Raw genomic sequence first — 15,336 nt, forward strand, 5'->3', positions numbered from 1 at the left:
GGGGTTCAAGTGTTATTTCAAGGTGCCTCGGGAGAAGGGCCTGACATCTACTTCTGAAAAGTTTGCCATTGAAGACCCTCTGGAGACAGTTCTGCTCTGATACAACACATGTGGGCTTACCTTGACACTCAGTAGAGTCCATGGCAACTGGACTTTTAAAGACCAAAACCAAAACCCAAGCCCAACAGAGTAGCACTACCCCACAGGGTTTCCAAGGCGACACATCAGCACAGAGCGGACTGCCACATCTTTCTCCTAAGGAGCACCTGCTGGGGTCCGACAACTTACCTGACCGCTGTACCCACAGCATCACTAGGGCTCTTCATTTTAAAGAAGCTCTCACCAAGGGACCAAATAACCACAGACCCAACAGTGATACTATTGGAAGTATCCTGCAGTGGTGAAGGATGAGAGCCGGAGAGTTAGTGGTTCTGAGGTTCAAATCTTAATGACGCCATTTACCAGCTTTATAACTTTGAATTTCGTAAACTCTGTTTCGTCTTTGGTAAGATAGGAATATGTTATGAGGGTAACTTGTGTTTTAGATTGAGACAATTGTGAGAATAGTCATCTCTGCTCAGGATCTCGGCCTTCTAACTGGATTCCTAGCTTCTACTCTTGTTTTCCTGTGGCTTCCTTCACAGAAGCTAGAATGGTTCCATAAAAAATCCCCAAAAACCCACAGATCAGATCATGCCTTTCTCTTGTTTGAAATACCCCAATAGTTTCTCCTTGTACTTAGGTAGGATCCGAGCTATTTACCCAGGCCCACAAAGCTTCCGTCCTGTTGCCTCCCTCCGCCTTTGACCAGCAGACTCTAAGTCACGCAGACCGTTGTGTTCTTTTCAGCAAAGGCTGTTCTCATTCACATGGAAGACCTTTATGCTGGTGGGTTTCTATGACTTGGAAATTCTCATCTGGGCAGCCAAAGGCTCGTAGATTCTTACTCAGATTTCAAATTCAAGAGAGCTGTCCCCTGACCTCCAAAATCAAAGTAGCCTCTAAGTCAATATCTGTTATATCCTTTTTCAGTTCGCTGACCATTTAAGTCCCTTTGCGGAAAGTAAGCTGCCTGAGACACAGTGACTTTATCTCCCCCAGCCTGGGCCCTCAGGTACTACCTCACAGAGTTAAACATTCACTCACTGCGTATGGGGTTAGCGGAGTAATATGATGGGTTACAGTACGTAAAATGCTTAACCTAATGCATGGCCTACAAATGAGTACTACTGAGTGATGTTACTTGTGATTATTGATGTTTACAAGATGGATGGATGGATGGATGGATGGATGGATGGATGGATGGATGGATGGATGGATGGATAGATAGATATTTCTTTTACAAGTAAATGGAAATGAGTTGAGACTTGAAAAATATGTGAATATCAAGATCCACGCCCCCTGAGGAAAGCACACAGGAATTCACATCCAGCATTTGATTTTCTAATGTAGATTCTATGATATTAATCTAAAATCTTTGAATGAATCTTAATGTCGTCTTAGTGGTACTTCTTCACCCATCCATTTGTTACAGCTTCGGTAAGAAAGTAAACTTTATCAGAGGGCTGGGGAGAAAGGAGAAAAAGCATGCTGACCGTGCCTGAGCAGTGAAGTCATTGAGCTGTTTTTCGTTGTTTTAGATGTTCATACTGAAGCTGTTCAGGCAGCTCTTGCTAAACACAAAGAAAGAAAGATGGCAGTGCCTATGCCTTCCAAACGCAGGTCCCTGGTTGTGCAGACCTCGATGGACGCCTATACACCTCCCGGTGAGTGATTCAGACACTGCCTCCGCCTCTTAAAGCGAGAGGTGTGCCCTCCAGATTTAACGGAGCACTGCCCTCGCAGTCAAGCCAGAAGCCCGGAGACAGACAGTATTCTCCGGATTAATCTTGGAAGGGAAATGAATGCAAGTTCTTATATAAATTCATGTTTTAAACTTTTCATTCAGTTCATAGACATAATAAAATAAATACTTGTAAAGTCTTATAAAGTTTTAGGAATTTAGCTTCTTCATATAGCAATAAAGAAGAGTGTGTATCTTCATGACACTGACCGCTCAAGTACCCATTTTCCGGACAGTACTTCATGGTACTCATTCTCTTCTATTCATGCTACTGTTACATTTATCCTCAATGCCTTTGTTTAATAAATCAAATTGAATGGAAAATTCTGGGCAGTTATATTAAGCTCCCTCTGCTATAGAATCCATGCTGGCTCATGTTAATCAGGGGTCCTTAAAAGTCTTGTGAAATCCCAGATATTTTAGGCTTTGCTTATAATATAATCTCTGGCACAATTAAGTAGCTCTGCCATGGTAGCACTAAAGGAACCATGGTTGTTATATAAGAGAATGGGTGTGGCTGCGTTACAATTAAATTGTATTTAGAAAAGAGGCAGTGGGTTGGATTTGGGCCATGGGTCAGCAGACCCTGATCTAAATGGCTGTATCCCATTTATATTTCTGTTATATACTACTGCTTGTATTTAATCCTAAATTTTGTATGACTTCCTAAGTTCTCTACTTCACTGTTCCCAAATAATTATCATCTATATTTCAGATCTTCAAAACCAAAGTGAAACAGAAAGTTAAATTATCCAGATATCTATTAGAAACCTGAAGAGTTGCTTGCTTCTGTGATTTTTGATTCCAGCATTATCTATGCCATTGTTGCAGCTTTATTTTTTGCATAAAACTAAGTTACCTAGCATACACATTGGACAATGTTAAATGCCATCTTTTTTTTCTCTGCCAACAGAAAAATTAAAGTTATAGGAGTAGTTGAATATAATTTTATATACAGTGAAGATGTAGGGACTCATATTTCAAACCATAAATGCAGCCAAGAGTTTAATATTGCTTTAAACAAATTCAACTATTCAACTTGCCTCTGAAAGTAAATGGATGAGCTTCGTAAAACAACCTTTGTATTGTCTTTTCTTTCCTTGTACTGACACACAAAGCATACTTTGGAACTACTGAAAAACCAGCTAATTTAGTATGCTGGATTGTATTGGTTTATTTCCCTTATGGTTATGATTTACCAAAATCTATAATGTTGAATTATTTATCAGAATGGCCTTCCAAGAATAACAAACCTACTTACCACTTTTTGGACCAAACGGATTTTTTTGAACTTTTGTTTTAAATAATTCTATTCTTGAGTTAGACCAATTTAATACCAATATGTAGAGAGAGAGAAAATGTTTAATCACTTACCATTATGGGAATAATGAGTTTGAATGTGTAGAATCAATGTAATTTTTATTGGTAATGTGCTTATTTTACATTGAATTCATCACTGGAAAATATTATCGTGTCACAGTTATAGTCCACAGATGGACAGTCAGAAAACCAAGTCTTGCTTCAAAAATGCCCTGGAAATGTTATCTTTTGTGAAACATTTCCATTTAAATACTTGACTAGCATTTTCATGCACTAGCTATAGTAAGATTTTTAAACTTATTCAGGGTGTTAGTGGTGGTCTCATCTGGGATAATTTTATACCGTCATTCTTATTCACAGTCTGCAAGTAACTTCTGACATATGACAAAAGGCTTCAGAGGAAGATGACAGAATTCAGAGTCTGCTCATTTATTGTCCAAAATATCTAGTATCCCATAAGCAATCAACACTTAGGCAGAGAAACAGGAAAATGTAATCTGTGGTCCAGAACAAAGCGGTCAATAGAAAATGAACATAAGATAGATGGTCTCTATTGTATTGTCAGTAACCACAAGTGACTACTGAGTACATGAAACTGAGTACATGGCTACTGGGAATTGTTTTATACTATTAATATAAAGCACACCAGATTTTAGAGGCTTACTATTAAAATAGAGATATTTATTAATATTCTCTACATCATGAAAAATATATGAGATACTGTATTTTAAATAAAATGCCTTTATTTGGCATAAAAATAATTTAAATAACAAATTAATTATGCATATTTCTAATATAATTTGGTTTCTTTTCAAACTGTTGTGTAGAGAAAATTGGTAAATGTGTCCTAGATTGTAATAACAAAATAAGCTTTTTGTAACATAATTATTTAATGTACTTTTAGATGAAAATATCATCATATTGAAGAATTATTTCAAAGGTAAAAAATTCTAAAAACTATTTCAAGCATTAACAGTGCACTGATTATGTGAGATAAATCTGTATTTGCAATAGACTACTGTCTGGGGAGGGATTGACATTTGGGTGTGCGTTTTTACGACAATAGACAGCAAAGCACAACTCTTTGTACACACAGATACCTCCTCTGGTTCAGAAGATGAAGGCTCTGTGCAGGGTGATTCCCAGGGAACCCCCACCTCCAGCCAAGGGAGCATCAACATGGAGCACTGGATCAGCCAAGCCATCCATGGCTCTACCACATCCACAACATCCTCTTCCTCCACGCAAAGTGGTGGGAGTGGTGCCGCTCATAGGCTGGCCGATGTCATGGCTCAGACTCACATAGGTAAGTGCACCCAGGAGTATTTCCTTACATGCCTTCTATTCTGTTGTTGCTATCTCAGCGACCAGTGGATAGTGGTATTCTTTTCTGTTTGTGTTCTTCACTTGTCTAGCATACCTGTAGGAGCTAGCATTCTATGCCACACTCCCCAACTCCAGGGCTGCTTTGGATTAATTATTTTCTGGTATCCTAGTTTTATTATTTTTTATCAGCCTACCATTTTCAGGACCTTTCTGTTTATAGGGAATGCATTCTTGCTCGTTTGGAAATGTTCTAGCCATTTCTGTTATCATATTTTCTTCCTCTGGCTTATGCTTAAGAGTCCTGGTGGTGTAGTGGGTTACGCATTGGGCATCAATCCACAAGGTCAGCAGTTCAAAACTGCCAACAGCTCCATCGGAGAAGGATAGGGCTTTCTACTCCTATAAACAGTTAAAATTTGACTTATGCTGAAAGATGTGCACTGAAATTTTAATAATGGTGATAAATACGACTGGAATTTTAAAGTCACATTGCCATTATTTTGGGAATCATTTAAGGAAATAGGAAGGCTAGAACCAGTACTAGTTTACAAGGCTTTCCACCACGGAGAAGTAGATTGTTTTTACCTTCAAAACTCATGGTGTTTTGAGCCAACAGTTTTCAAAAAAATTTGTGGAGAAATGGAATGAAAGAGATAATGGAATTTCCCCACAAACTTTTTGAAACTTTACATCCTATGGTGGTTCAATAATCAGTCAGCACCTCTGCATTGGAAAAAAGTTTGCAGTTAGGAAGCATTTTCCTGAGTTGTTTGAAAGTAGCAACTTTGACTAAGAGATGAAGTAAGACTTAGTAGAGGAAGAGGGCCAGGGCTTGATAAGTCTATGTGGATGAAACTTGCATGAATAATTGCTTATTTTTCTGCCTCCACTTGACCTCTATTCTCCTATTCCTTGTCAATGCTAGGGCACGAGTTCTTATGCTGTATAGAGGTATAATGCTGTATGATGCCCAGTTCTGTTTTGATCTGTATCCAGCCGTCGGTTAAGCTTTTCAAACATTTGGGAATAAAATGTTCACGTAAAACCAACATCGGGGAAAATTATTTGTGTATGTTGCCAAGATTGTTCACTATGCTTGTTTCATTAAAATAACAATGGGGGAAAGTAGGGTAAAATCCCAAAGGAGACCTGCTATGTACTGCATATGGTACTTCTGTAGATTCCCCCAGCCACATCTGAACTGCTATGGGAAGCCATATATCTGATAAAAATCTAAATTTAGAAACTAGCTGAGTGTAGCAAAAGAATTACATATCTATAAATATAAGTCTCCCAGATTGTTTATTTATAGATCATCAACTACTTAATAGAGTCAGAAACATTGTAAACTGATCATTTATGGATTTGTCTTCAGGGGTCCTCAAACTTTTAAAACAGTTCACTGTATTCAAACCTGTTGGAGGGCCGGACGATAGGTTAAAAAAAAACAATGAACAAATTCCTATGCACACTGCACATATCTTATTTTGAAGTAAAAAACAAATGGGGCAAAAACACCCAGATAAGCCTGGATAAATATCCTCAACAGGGCCACATGTGGCCCGCGGGCCATAGTTTGAGAACCCCTGGGACTCTTCATTCAGTCAGAATCTGCCTCTTATTAGCAGAAAGGTGCGTTCTTGGGTTCTGGCCAACAAGAGGGCAGCAAACCGGGAGATCTGGCCTCGTCCTCTCTGTCATTCACAGCGATGGGACTGTCAGAAGTCACATTGGTCAAATCCTTACATTCTGTCTCTCAGAGCTATTTTAAACTGTAAACGGGAGAAGAGGAATACTTACCATTTCTTAAAAGTGACAATCAAATGTACAGTGATAATGAGATGAAATTTTAATTCAATAAAATTTAAAGAACATGAACGTTGATTAATATAGCTAATAGCTTCTATTTGAAATTACAGCAGGTCATTAATTAAACAGAAATGTATGGCCATTAAGTGTTTGAAGATAATCATTGTTTTTCTTGTGAGTATTTGAACTCTAGATAGTGGCCTGGGCTCTGCAGCATGCTTCTAACATTAAACTGATAGATTAAACCCAGAAGGCATGTGTACAAGCTCTGCCCCTCACCCTCGGTCATGAAAACCATTGTATTGTGCTTTCAGCTCACTGTTAAGAAAGGGCTAAGAATCTTACCAAGGGTAGCATACATCTATGTACACATCAGTCACTGCATGTGGTTTGCTCTTTGTGAGTTTACGCTAGGAACACTGGGAGGAATTATAGCATCTCACTGCCATCAAGCTTATTCTGACTCAGAGGGACACTCTAAAACAGGGTAGAACTGCCCCTGTGGGTTTCAGAGATTATAAAACTTTATGGGACTGAAAAACTTCATATTTCATCCAATGAGCTTCTGGTGGTTTTGATCTGCTGATCTTGCAGCCTGACTTAACCACTTTGCCACCAGGGCTTCTTAACAACATGGAGAATAAAATTTATCCAAGCTATAAAAGTTGGGATTACTGTTGAGTATTATGCTGTTTTAAGAACTTATTTGGGATCAGATTGACAGCAGCAACCTGGAGGCTTAGATAGGACTTTGAGGGAACAGTGAGCGTATATCAACGAAGGAGGAACAGCTCAAATAGGAGGGTGAGAACGATTGCTAGCTCGAAGAGCACAATCACTCTTACTAACCTGTACACGTAGGTGCTGTTGACTTGGTGTGTGCTTTGCTGTGCATATTCTCAACATGGACGAAGCAAATAACATTTAGGGGAGAAAAAAGATGGTATCACTCGTGTGTGGCAAAATTCAGTGTACACTAAATAGCTTTTGAGTTTGTCATATTTCAGTAATTTTTAATTCGACACAAATCTAAGTTTTTAGAACAATTTACAATATTCTTTAAATATGAGGGACATTTTGGAAAGAAGGAAGTAACACAATCATAAAACTTACAGGAGAAGGAAAATGGTCATAAATTTTCCCTGTGGCAAAACAAAAGAAAGAGGTAAAAAGAAAAGTGCTGACGGCATCTTAGCCTCTGGTGAGATCTTCAAAAAGCTGCTACTAAGAAAAGAATGCCCGTGTGCGCGTGCGCGTGCGCTAAGGAACTTAGGTTACAATACTCAATTTGTCTTTGTAAATCCTTCATAATTTGGTGTTTAGGTAATGAGGAAACCTATTTTGCCCTGAGGGTTTAAATTTTGGGGGGCCTTGAGTGTCAGTCATGAAGTGTGTCAATCTTGGTACTTAATTTTGAAGCAAAATCTTGTGGTCTTTTCCTCAGGTCAACACTTAAATAAGTATGTGTGCCTTGCCTGTGTATAAATAGTCAAACCCATTTTGTGTAGACTATAAAATCCCTTTCCGGTTTTCTTTTGTTTCTTGTTGTTTTGCTTCCTTTCAATCCTAGCGTGATTGTTTGTTGTTTTCTTACTTAAGAGCAATTAAAGTGCAGTGTCCAAGACATTGTTCATCGTATGGATGCTAGAGAGGCCTTTCCTGAAGTGGTCCTTCAGGATGTGCTGCCATTCTGATAACTCTTGATGCACGGATAGCATGAAACAGTGACTTGGTTGCAAGTCCTCTGTCCATTGTGAGAACTAAAGTCTTTTGAGATTATGAGAAACTATTTTAAGAGTCTTTGTTTATGAAGCATTTATACAGCAATTAGAAGAGATTAATACATCTAAAATATTTTATCGGCATCAGAATTTGAAGGGCATAACTTAAAATAATCAGTAGATTTAATGAATACTTTTGAACTCCATGGAGTGTATTTCTCTAAAAAGCATTGATAGTTAAAAAAGAAACAGAAAACATCTACACAGAAATGGTGGAAATGAAGAGAAATGATATTAACATATTTTTGTATAAGAAATAATAAAACAAACCATTAATATTGTTGTTCATTCAGAATAAATTTTAAAGTAGTTTTCACTGCCATGAGTCAATTCCAACTTAAAGCAATCCTATAGGACAGAGAAGCACTGCTCCTTTGAATTTCCAAGGCTGTAAATCTGTCTGTTTGTTTGCTTTCCTCAGAGAGTGCTAAGGTAATTTAATGTGATAATGTGTTACATTTTAACCTAACTACATCATCCATAATTGGCTTTACAATGCTCTCTGTCCTATAGCAAGGCTGTTCACATCCTTGGACTCTGACCAGAAGGGATTTACTGGAGGCTCACTAGGTGTGGGGACCCTGCAAATAAAATTTGGGTTTCCACTGCAAACCGGGTACTTAAAAATTAAGTTCTGTTACTGTTCCCTCTGTTAGATTTGGATTTTGTTATTTACAATTCTTGGATCACACAGGCTGGCATGCTTCTTCCATGTGGACTTCATTGACACCCCACTTAGATGGCTGCTTGTTTCAAGACAAGCCTTTAAGAACCCAGGTTCTGTTCTTACCAGTGGAGGCTGTAGATCTTTACAGGAACAGCCAGCCTTATCTGTAGCCCACAGAGCAGCTGGTGGGTTTGAACTACTGATCTTGCAGTCAGCAGCCCAGGGCTCCTTTATTTATATTTAGGAAAATTTTAAAAACCTTTTACATTGGCTGTTCTCTTCATTTTCAAGCCAAAAGCATATTGTTAAATTCTCTGTAATCTTTAGTTAACATATAGATCTGAAGATATTGTCACAGATAGGCTTCATCAGCATGTGTTGGGGTACGTATTCATAGCTTGATATTCATAGAAATACTTTCCATTTCCAGAGTATTGTAGGATTTACTTGATTGCGAATGCTGGATTGGTGATGTTGGATTTTGTTTGTATCAACAAGCATGTTTTCATCAGTTTCTTATTATCTGTAAAAAGGTGAGACATATGCACTCTAGAGAATTAATCCATTGTATTTACATTAAATTATGTAATTATTCTCAAGCTTGGCAATTGAACAGTTTGATCCTAGATTCTGCTTTGTGCTAGGGAATTTATAAGGAGTGCATAAATAGCTATAGTTGTAATAAATTACCCTAATTTATTTATGTATGCTCATCCAAAATATTAGTGAATTATTTTATGATCTCTTTTGATAGTTTTTCAAACATTTACAAACACTTTTTAAAGTATCATTATATATTGAAAGTGGTTATTCTGGCAAAACCTGTAAGCTTCATACTGGCCCTTCTTTTTTATTTTATTTTTATTTTTATTTTTTTAACATTTTATTAGGGGCTCATACAACTGTTATCCCAATCCATACACACATCAATTGTGTAAAGCGCATTTGTACATCGTTTCTCAAAACATTTTCTCTCCACATTAGGTCCTCATTTTTCCCCTCCCTCCCCGCTCCCCCCTCCCTCATGAGCCCTTGATAGTTTATAAATGGGTATTTTGTCATATCTTGCCCTGTCCGATGTCTCCCTTCACCCACTTTTCGGTTGTCTGTCGCCCAAGGAGGAGGTCACACACACTTCCATGTAATCGGTTCCCTCTTTCCTACCCATTCTCCCTTTACCCTCCCTGTTTTGCCACTCACACCACTGGTCCTATAGGGCTCATCCGTCCTGGATTCCCTGTATTTTCAGTTCCTATCTGTACCAGTGTACCTCCTCTGGTCTAGCCAGACTTGCAAGATCGAATTCGAGTCATGGTAGTGGGAGCGGGGAGGAAACATTCAGGAACTAGAGGAAAGTTGTATTTCTCATCATTGTTACATCGCACCCTGACTGGCTCATCTCCTCCCCTAGACCCCTCTGCAAGGGGATCTCCCATACTGGCTCTTCTTTGGGCTGAGTTTGTGTGCTAGTCCTCACATCCTCCTAATTAGGGCATTCTTACAGCATAGCGCTTCATAACTTTGAGGTCAGCAAGCTTTCCCTACAAAGGGCCAAAGAACAAATATTTTAGGTTTTGTAGGCTATATGGTTTCCGTAGTAACTACTGCTGTAGGACAAAGCCAGCTATAGACGATATATAAAACAAGGGGTGTGGTTGTGCTCCCATCAAACTTTATTCACATGATAAGTGACAGGCCATACCTCAGGCTATACTTTGTCAACCCCCTGTTTTACAAAGTTTTAACCCACCCTACTGAGAAAAAAACCCCCACCACTTTTCTTTTTGTTTCCTGTGGTAGCAGCATGTTCCTGTACTGCTGATAGCGGTGCCATCATTATTTCAAATACCAATACGGTCACCCATGGTGAATAGGTTTTAGCAGAACCTTCAGACCAAGAACAAACGAGGAAGAAGGAGTGGGCTGTCAATTTCGGAGGGAATAGCCACTGAAAACCCTTTGAAAAACAGTGGAACAAAAAAAAAATAGTGGAACATTTTCCAATAACCCTTTGAATAGCAGTGCAACATTTTCCAATATAGTTCCAGGATGTGGGCCCCTTATGTTGGAAATTACTCAAAATGTGTCAAGAGAAGAGCTGCCTCCTCAAAGGAGAGTTGACCAGAGTGACGTGGATGGAAGAAATCTTTCCGAACTTTCATCTGCTAGTGGAGGATGACTCAAAATGAGAATAAATAGCTGAAAATATCCATTAATCAGAACATGGAATACACGAAGTTCAAGTCTAAGAATATTGTACATTGTCAAAAATGAAATGGAGTGTATAGAGATTGATGTCCTAGATATCAGTCAGCTAAAACTAATATAGGCCATTTTGAATCAGATAATCATAGGCTTTACTATACTGGGAAGGACAAATTCAAGAGGGATAAGATTGCATTCATTCTTTAAAAAAAAATAGTTCAAGTCCATTATGAATTACAGTGCTGCCTGTGATAGGGTAATACTGATACGCCCACCAGGAAAATCAGTTAATACAACTCTGATTTAAATTTATGCACTAACCACTAAAGCTAGAAACCACTAAATGTGAAGAAATTGAAGAATTCTATTAACACCTTTATCTGATATTCATCAAACATGCAATCAAAATGCACTGATACTTATTATCAATAAGGAAGTTGGAAACCAAGAGGAAGGGTCACTAATTGGAAAATGTGGCCTCAGGATAGAAATGAATGGAGATTCTTCTGTAGGCTACATATTTATTTGAAGAATTCACTTCTAAAAGAAACCTAGTTTAAAAGATAGTCTCTTCAGCTCAGGTGACAGTGAGAATTTTTCATTAAGCAAGTCAGTCCCCTGTTCTCACTCCGGTACTCTCTGGGAAGAAATCTGTACTTCACCTGAATGTGTATCTACCCTCAGTAAGCTGGTAGCACAGTGCCAATGCTGATTTGTAATCCTGCATTAGCACATTTAGTTGTGAATAAAATTGAGATATACAGATATATGCGCCCTGAAATTGATCAGGTATCTTTTATTTATATCATTTTATCAGAGGTCTTAAATACTTCATGTTTCCAGCTTAATCTCATCTTGACTTTTATTTTCTTTTTCTGAAGTTGAATGCATATTCCTCCACTCATTCTTTTCTTTCGTATCTTCTCTTGGCCTCCCAGTTTCTCCCGCCTCCTGCTCACTGGAACTTGCGGGTCTTTTTTCTGTATGTTGTCCTAGTCCTTCCCTGTGAATGTCTGTGCTTCTGGTGTTGGCAAAGCAGCCCTTCCTGTGGGCTTCTTTGACATCACCTATCCTGATTCTCCTCTTCTTGACCATTTCTTTTCCTTCTGGTGACTAATCTTTTCCTTTCCCTGTCTCTCTGTATTATAGATTGCATCCATTCTCACAGTTTAAAAGTTGTACCTTCCCTCTCACTTAGATGTCTCTATTTCCAGCCTTGAAGTTGTTAAACAGTTTCACATTTCAAGCTGCATATTGAATATCTGTACCATCCGCTCTGCTTTGTTCCCTGAGATCAGTGTGTATGAAAATCACTGCCTTAGTTTTTCTAAGACTCTCAATTTCTACTAACAGTGTCTCCATCCTCAAGCGAGAAGAAATAGCTGCAAAACCTCAAAAGCTTCAGTTGTCTTTGATATTCTTTCTCTTTCCCAGAGCATTCAGGTTTTGAAGCGTGTCTTATAAAATTTCTTCCTTTCCATCGCTACTACCACTACGCTATTCTGGTGTCACTGTGAGTTAGGCGCTGGGCAGCTAACGACAAGATCAGGAATTTGAACTCAGAAGCTAGTCTCCGGGGAAAAATTGACGCTCTCTACACCTGTCAAGTTGTATAGTCTCACACTGTGTGAGAGGTCACTCTTCTGTGGCAATGGGTATTTCATTTGCAGCCTTCAATATGAATCACAGCTCAATGTAAAGAAAACCAAAACTCTCACAAGTGGATGAATAGGCAGCATGGTAATGGAAAGAAGATGGAAGCTGTCGAGGATTTCATCTTGCTTGGATCCAGAATCAGTGCTCACGGAGGCGGCAGGCAAGAGTTCAAATGATGTGTTGTGTTGAGTCCATCTGTGACACAAGACCTTTTTAAAATGTTGAAAATCAAGAATGTTCCTTTAAGGACTAAGGGACCTCTGGTCAAGCCCTGGCATTTTCCATTACCTCATATGCATGTTAAATATGGGCATTGAATAAGGAAGATTGCAGAAGAATTGATGCATTTGAATTAGGGTGCTGGCAAAGAATCTGGATCTGGATCAGACTGGTAAATCTAATACTTGTATTGTCCCCAGTTATGATTCTTTTCATTAAAACATCAAGACGAATTTCTAACATCATTCTCAATGGAGCTAAACTGAAAAGCACTGCCCTTGCAAAGGAGATAAGAATGCCCTTTATCACTACTCCTATTAAATGTCATGGTAGAGAAATCTTAGAAGTATAAAGCAAGAAAAGTATATTAAAAGCATCCAACTGGGAAAAGACGAAGTAAAATTCTATTTTCTGGTCATAATAATCCTATACATAGAGAATCCCAAAGACTAAGCAAGAATGTTTTGGTTAATTGAAAGGTTCAGCAAAGTGGAAGGTTACTACATCAACATTTGAAATCAGTTAGATTCCTTTATATTAACAAAGAGCTCTGAAAAGGAAGTAAGGAAAATGATACCATTTACACGTAAGCATGAATATAACTAAGAACAAAAGGCATGTGCATAGAAAACTACAAAGCACTATACCAAAAAAACAAGAGACTTACATAAATGGAAAACTATCCCATGTTCATGGATAGGAAGGCTTAACATTATAAAATGTCAGTTTCCTCAAGGAGAGCTACAGATGTAATGTCATCCTGATCTAGATTGTAGCGTCATTTTTAAACAGATAGAAAAGATAGTCACCAACTTTGTATGGAAAATGACCATGGAGAAGCACAGCACAGCTAAAATTTAACCAAGTAGGAAGTTTCTCACTTCCTAGAATCAAAGCCTATTACACAGCCATGGTAGTTAAAACAGCCTGGAACTGGTACAGTAAGACACATGGGCCATGGAACAGAATTGAGAACCAAGAAGTAAATACATCTACCTATGGACAGCTCGTCTTTTACCCAGGTCAAACACATTAAATCAGGTAGAGATCATCTGCTTAACAAAATTAAATATCTGTTTGCAGATGAATTAAACAGCACTTTTTATCTATCTAACACTGTATTAAAACAAACGAGATAGACAAAGACCTACATGTAATGCCTAGAATTATAAATATTGCCAATGAACAAGTCGAGACAAACTTTGGGTCACTAATTTATGGCATAAACACACTATCAAGCATAACTGGAAACACACAAACACACAACATAACTGGAAACACACAAACACACACACAACATAACTGGAAACACACAAACAACCTAGATGACTGGGATCACCTAAAACTTAGACACTTCAGTGTATAAAGATTTCACCAAGATAATTAAAGGAGAACCCAAAGACCTGAGACGGGTTTAATTATTATTATTATTATTATTTTGGTAATAACACATCAGATGAAGCACTAATCTCTAAAATTTATTTTTAAAAAGACAACCAACAACCAAAATAGTCCTTAGTAAAAAAACCAAACAAAACAAGAAACCAGTCATCATAACCTTCTATTGCCCCTGGCTCTGTGGATCATCCTGGTAAAGCTGGCACCTGTCGAACCAAAAGTTTGCTGAGGCCAAGACGTTCACTAACATTGAAGTTGCCAGATTGTGTGTGATCGCAGATTCAGAAGCTCTCGCATCAGTGGTACTTCTGCGTCTACTGGCAGCTTCTGGACGTCAGACACAGTTTCTTCATTTGTTGAGATCTTCCTTCCTTTCCTTCAAACAGTTGATCCATCTAAAAATTGTTTCCTAAGAGGCAGCATTCCTATGAATGTGTTGCAAAGCTTTGGAAATGTAGGACGATATCCATGTGAGTTGTGTTAAAAAATGTGATACTAGCCCTGACCTTAACAGCAATTTTTCTCCCACAATACAAAAAGTATACTCTTTTTTTAAAAAAGGACACCCTAACAAGACTAAGCCAATTGTGTTCCCAGTGATCATGTCTATTGCTGTCTGCTGATTGGAGAGACATGTTTAAACATGTTCTGTTGGAACTCAACAAAGAATAATATTTACTTACCCTCATGGAAACAGGTGTTGAAAATGGAATCAAATTAAGGAACCATATAGAATTTGTAAGGCAGAGTCCAACAGGAAAAACCAACCCTAAAATTGGTCATGGCCAGGATATAGATACAAAGATGGTTTGCATCCTGTTGGCACAATTAAAAACCCAAGAACTAGGATTTTGTCCAAGAGCGAGATGGGGACTTCTGGTAGCATTAGAGTCAAAACAACTAACAGATACTCTTATAAAAGAAAGTTTCCTCGCACTGCCCTCTAACCTGCCTTTTGTGAGTTTCTTGAATTTTAGATTCTTTTGGATCCCGTGAGAATTGCTGAGAGCAATAATGATAGTAGGACAGGTGAGCTAGACCATTGGAGAAGCTTATGGACCAGGAGTGCAGCAGATGGAAAGCAATGAGAGAGAGCCCCAGAGCTGGGCTGG

At 38.4% G+C, this 15,336-nt stretch overlaps 1 protein-coding gene across 2 annotated transcripts in view; it reads left to right on the plus strand.

Moving 5' to 3' along the window:
• Positions 1–15,336, plus strand: part of DIP2C (disco interacting protein 2 homolog C) — a 247,197-nt gene that overhangs the window by 39,538 nt on the left and 192,323 nt on the right. For both annotated transcript variants that reach the window (XM_045289849.1, XM_045289848.1), the window contains exons 4-5: positions 1,641–1,766; positions 4,260–4,469. In XM_045289849.1, coding sequence (XP_045145784.1) covers positions 1,641–1,766; positions 4,260–4,469 — 336 coding nt within the window. The remainder of the gene's footprint in view (positions 1–1,640; positions 1,767–4,259; positions 4,470–15,336) is intronic.

Source organism: Echinops telfairi, unplaced genomic scaffold, assembly GCF_000313985.2.
Source record: "Echinops telfairi isolate 266 unplaced genomic scaffold, ASM31398v2 ScPeMD7_31;HRSCAF=116, whole genome shotgun sequence".
Classification (NCBI taxonomy): domain Eukaryota; kingdom Metazoa; phylum Chordata; class Mammalia; order Afrosoricida; family Tenrecidae; genus Echinops; species Echinops telfairi.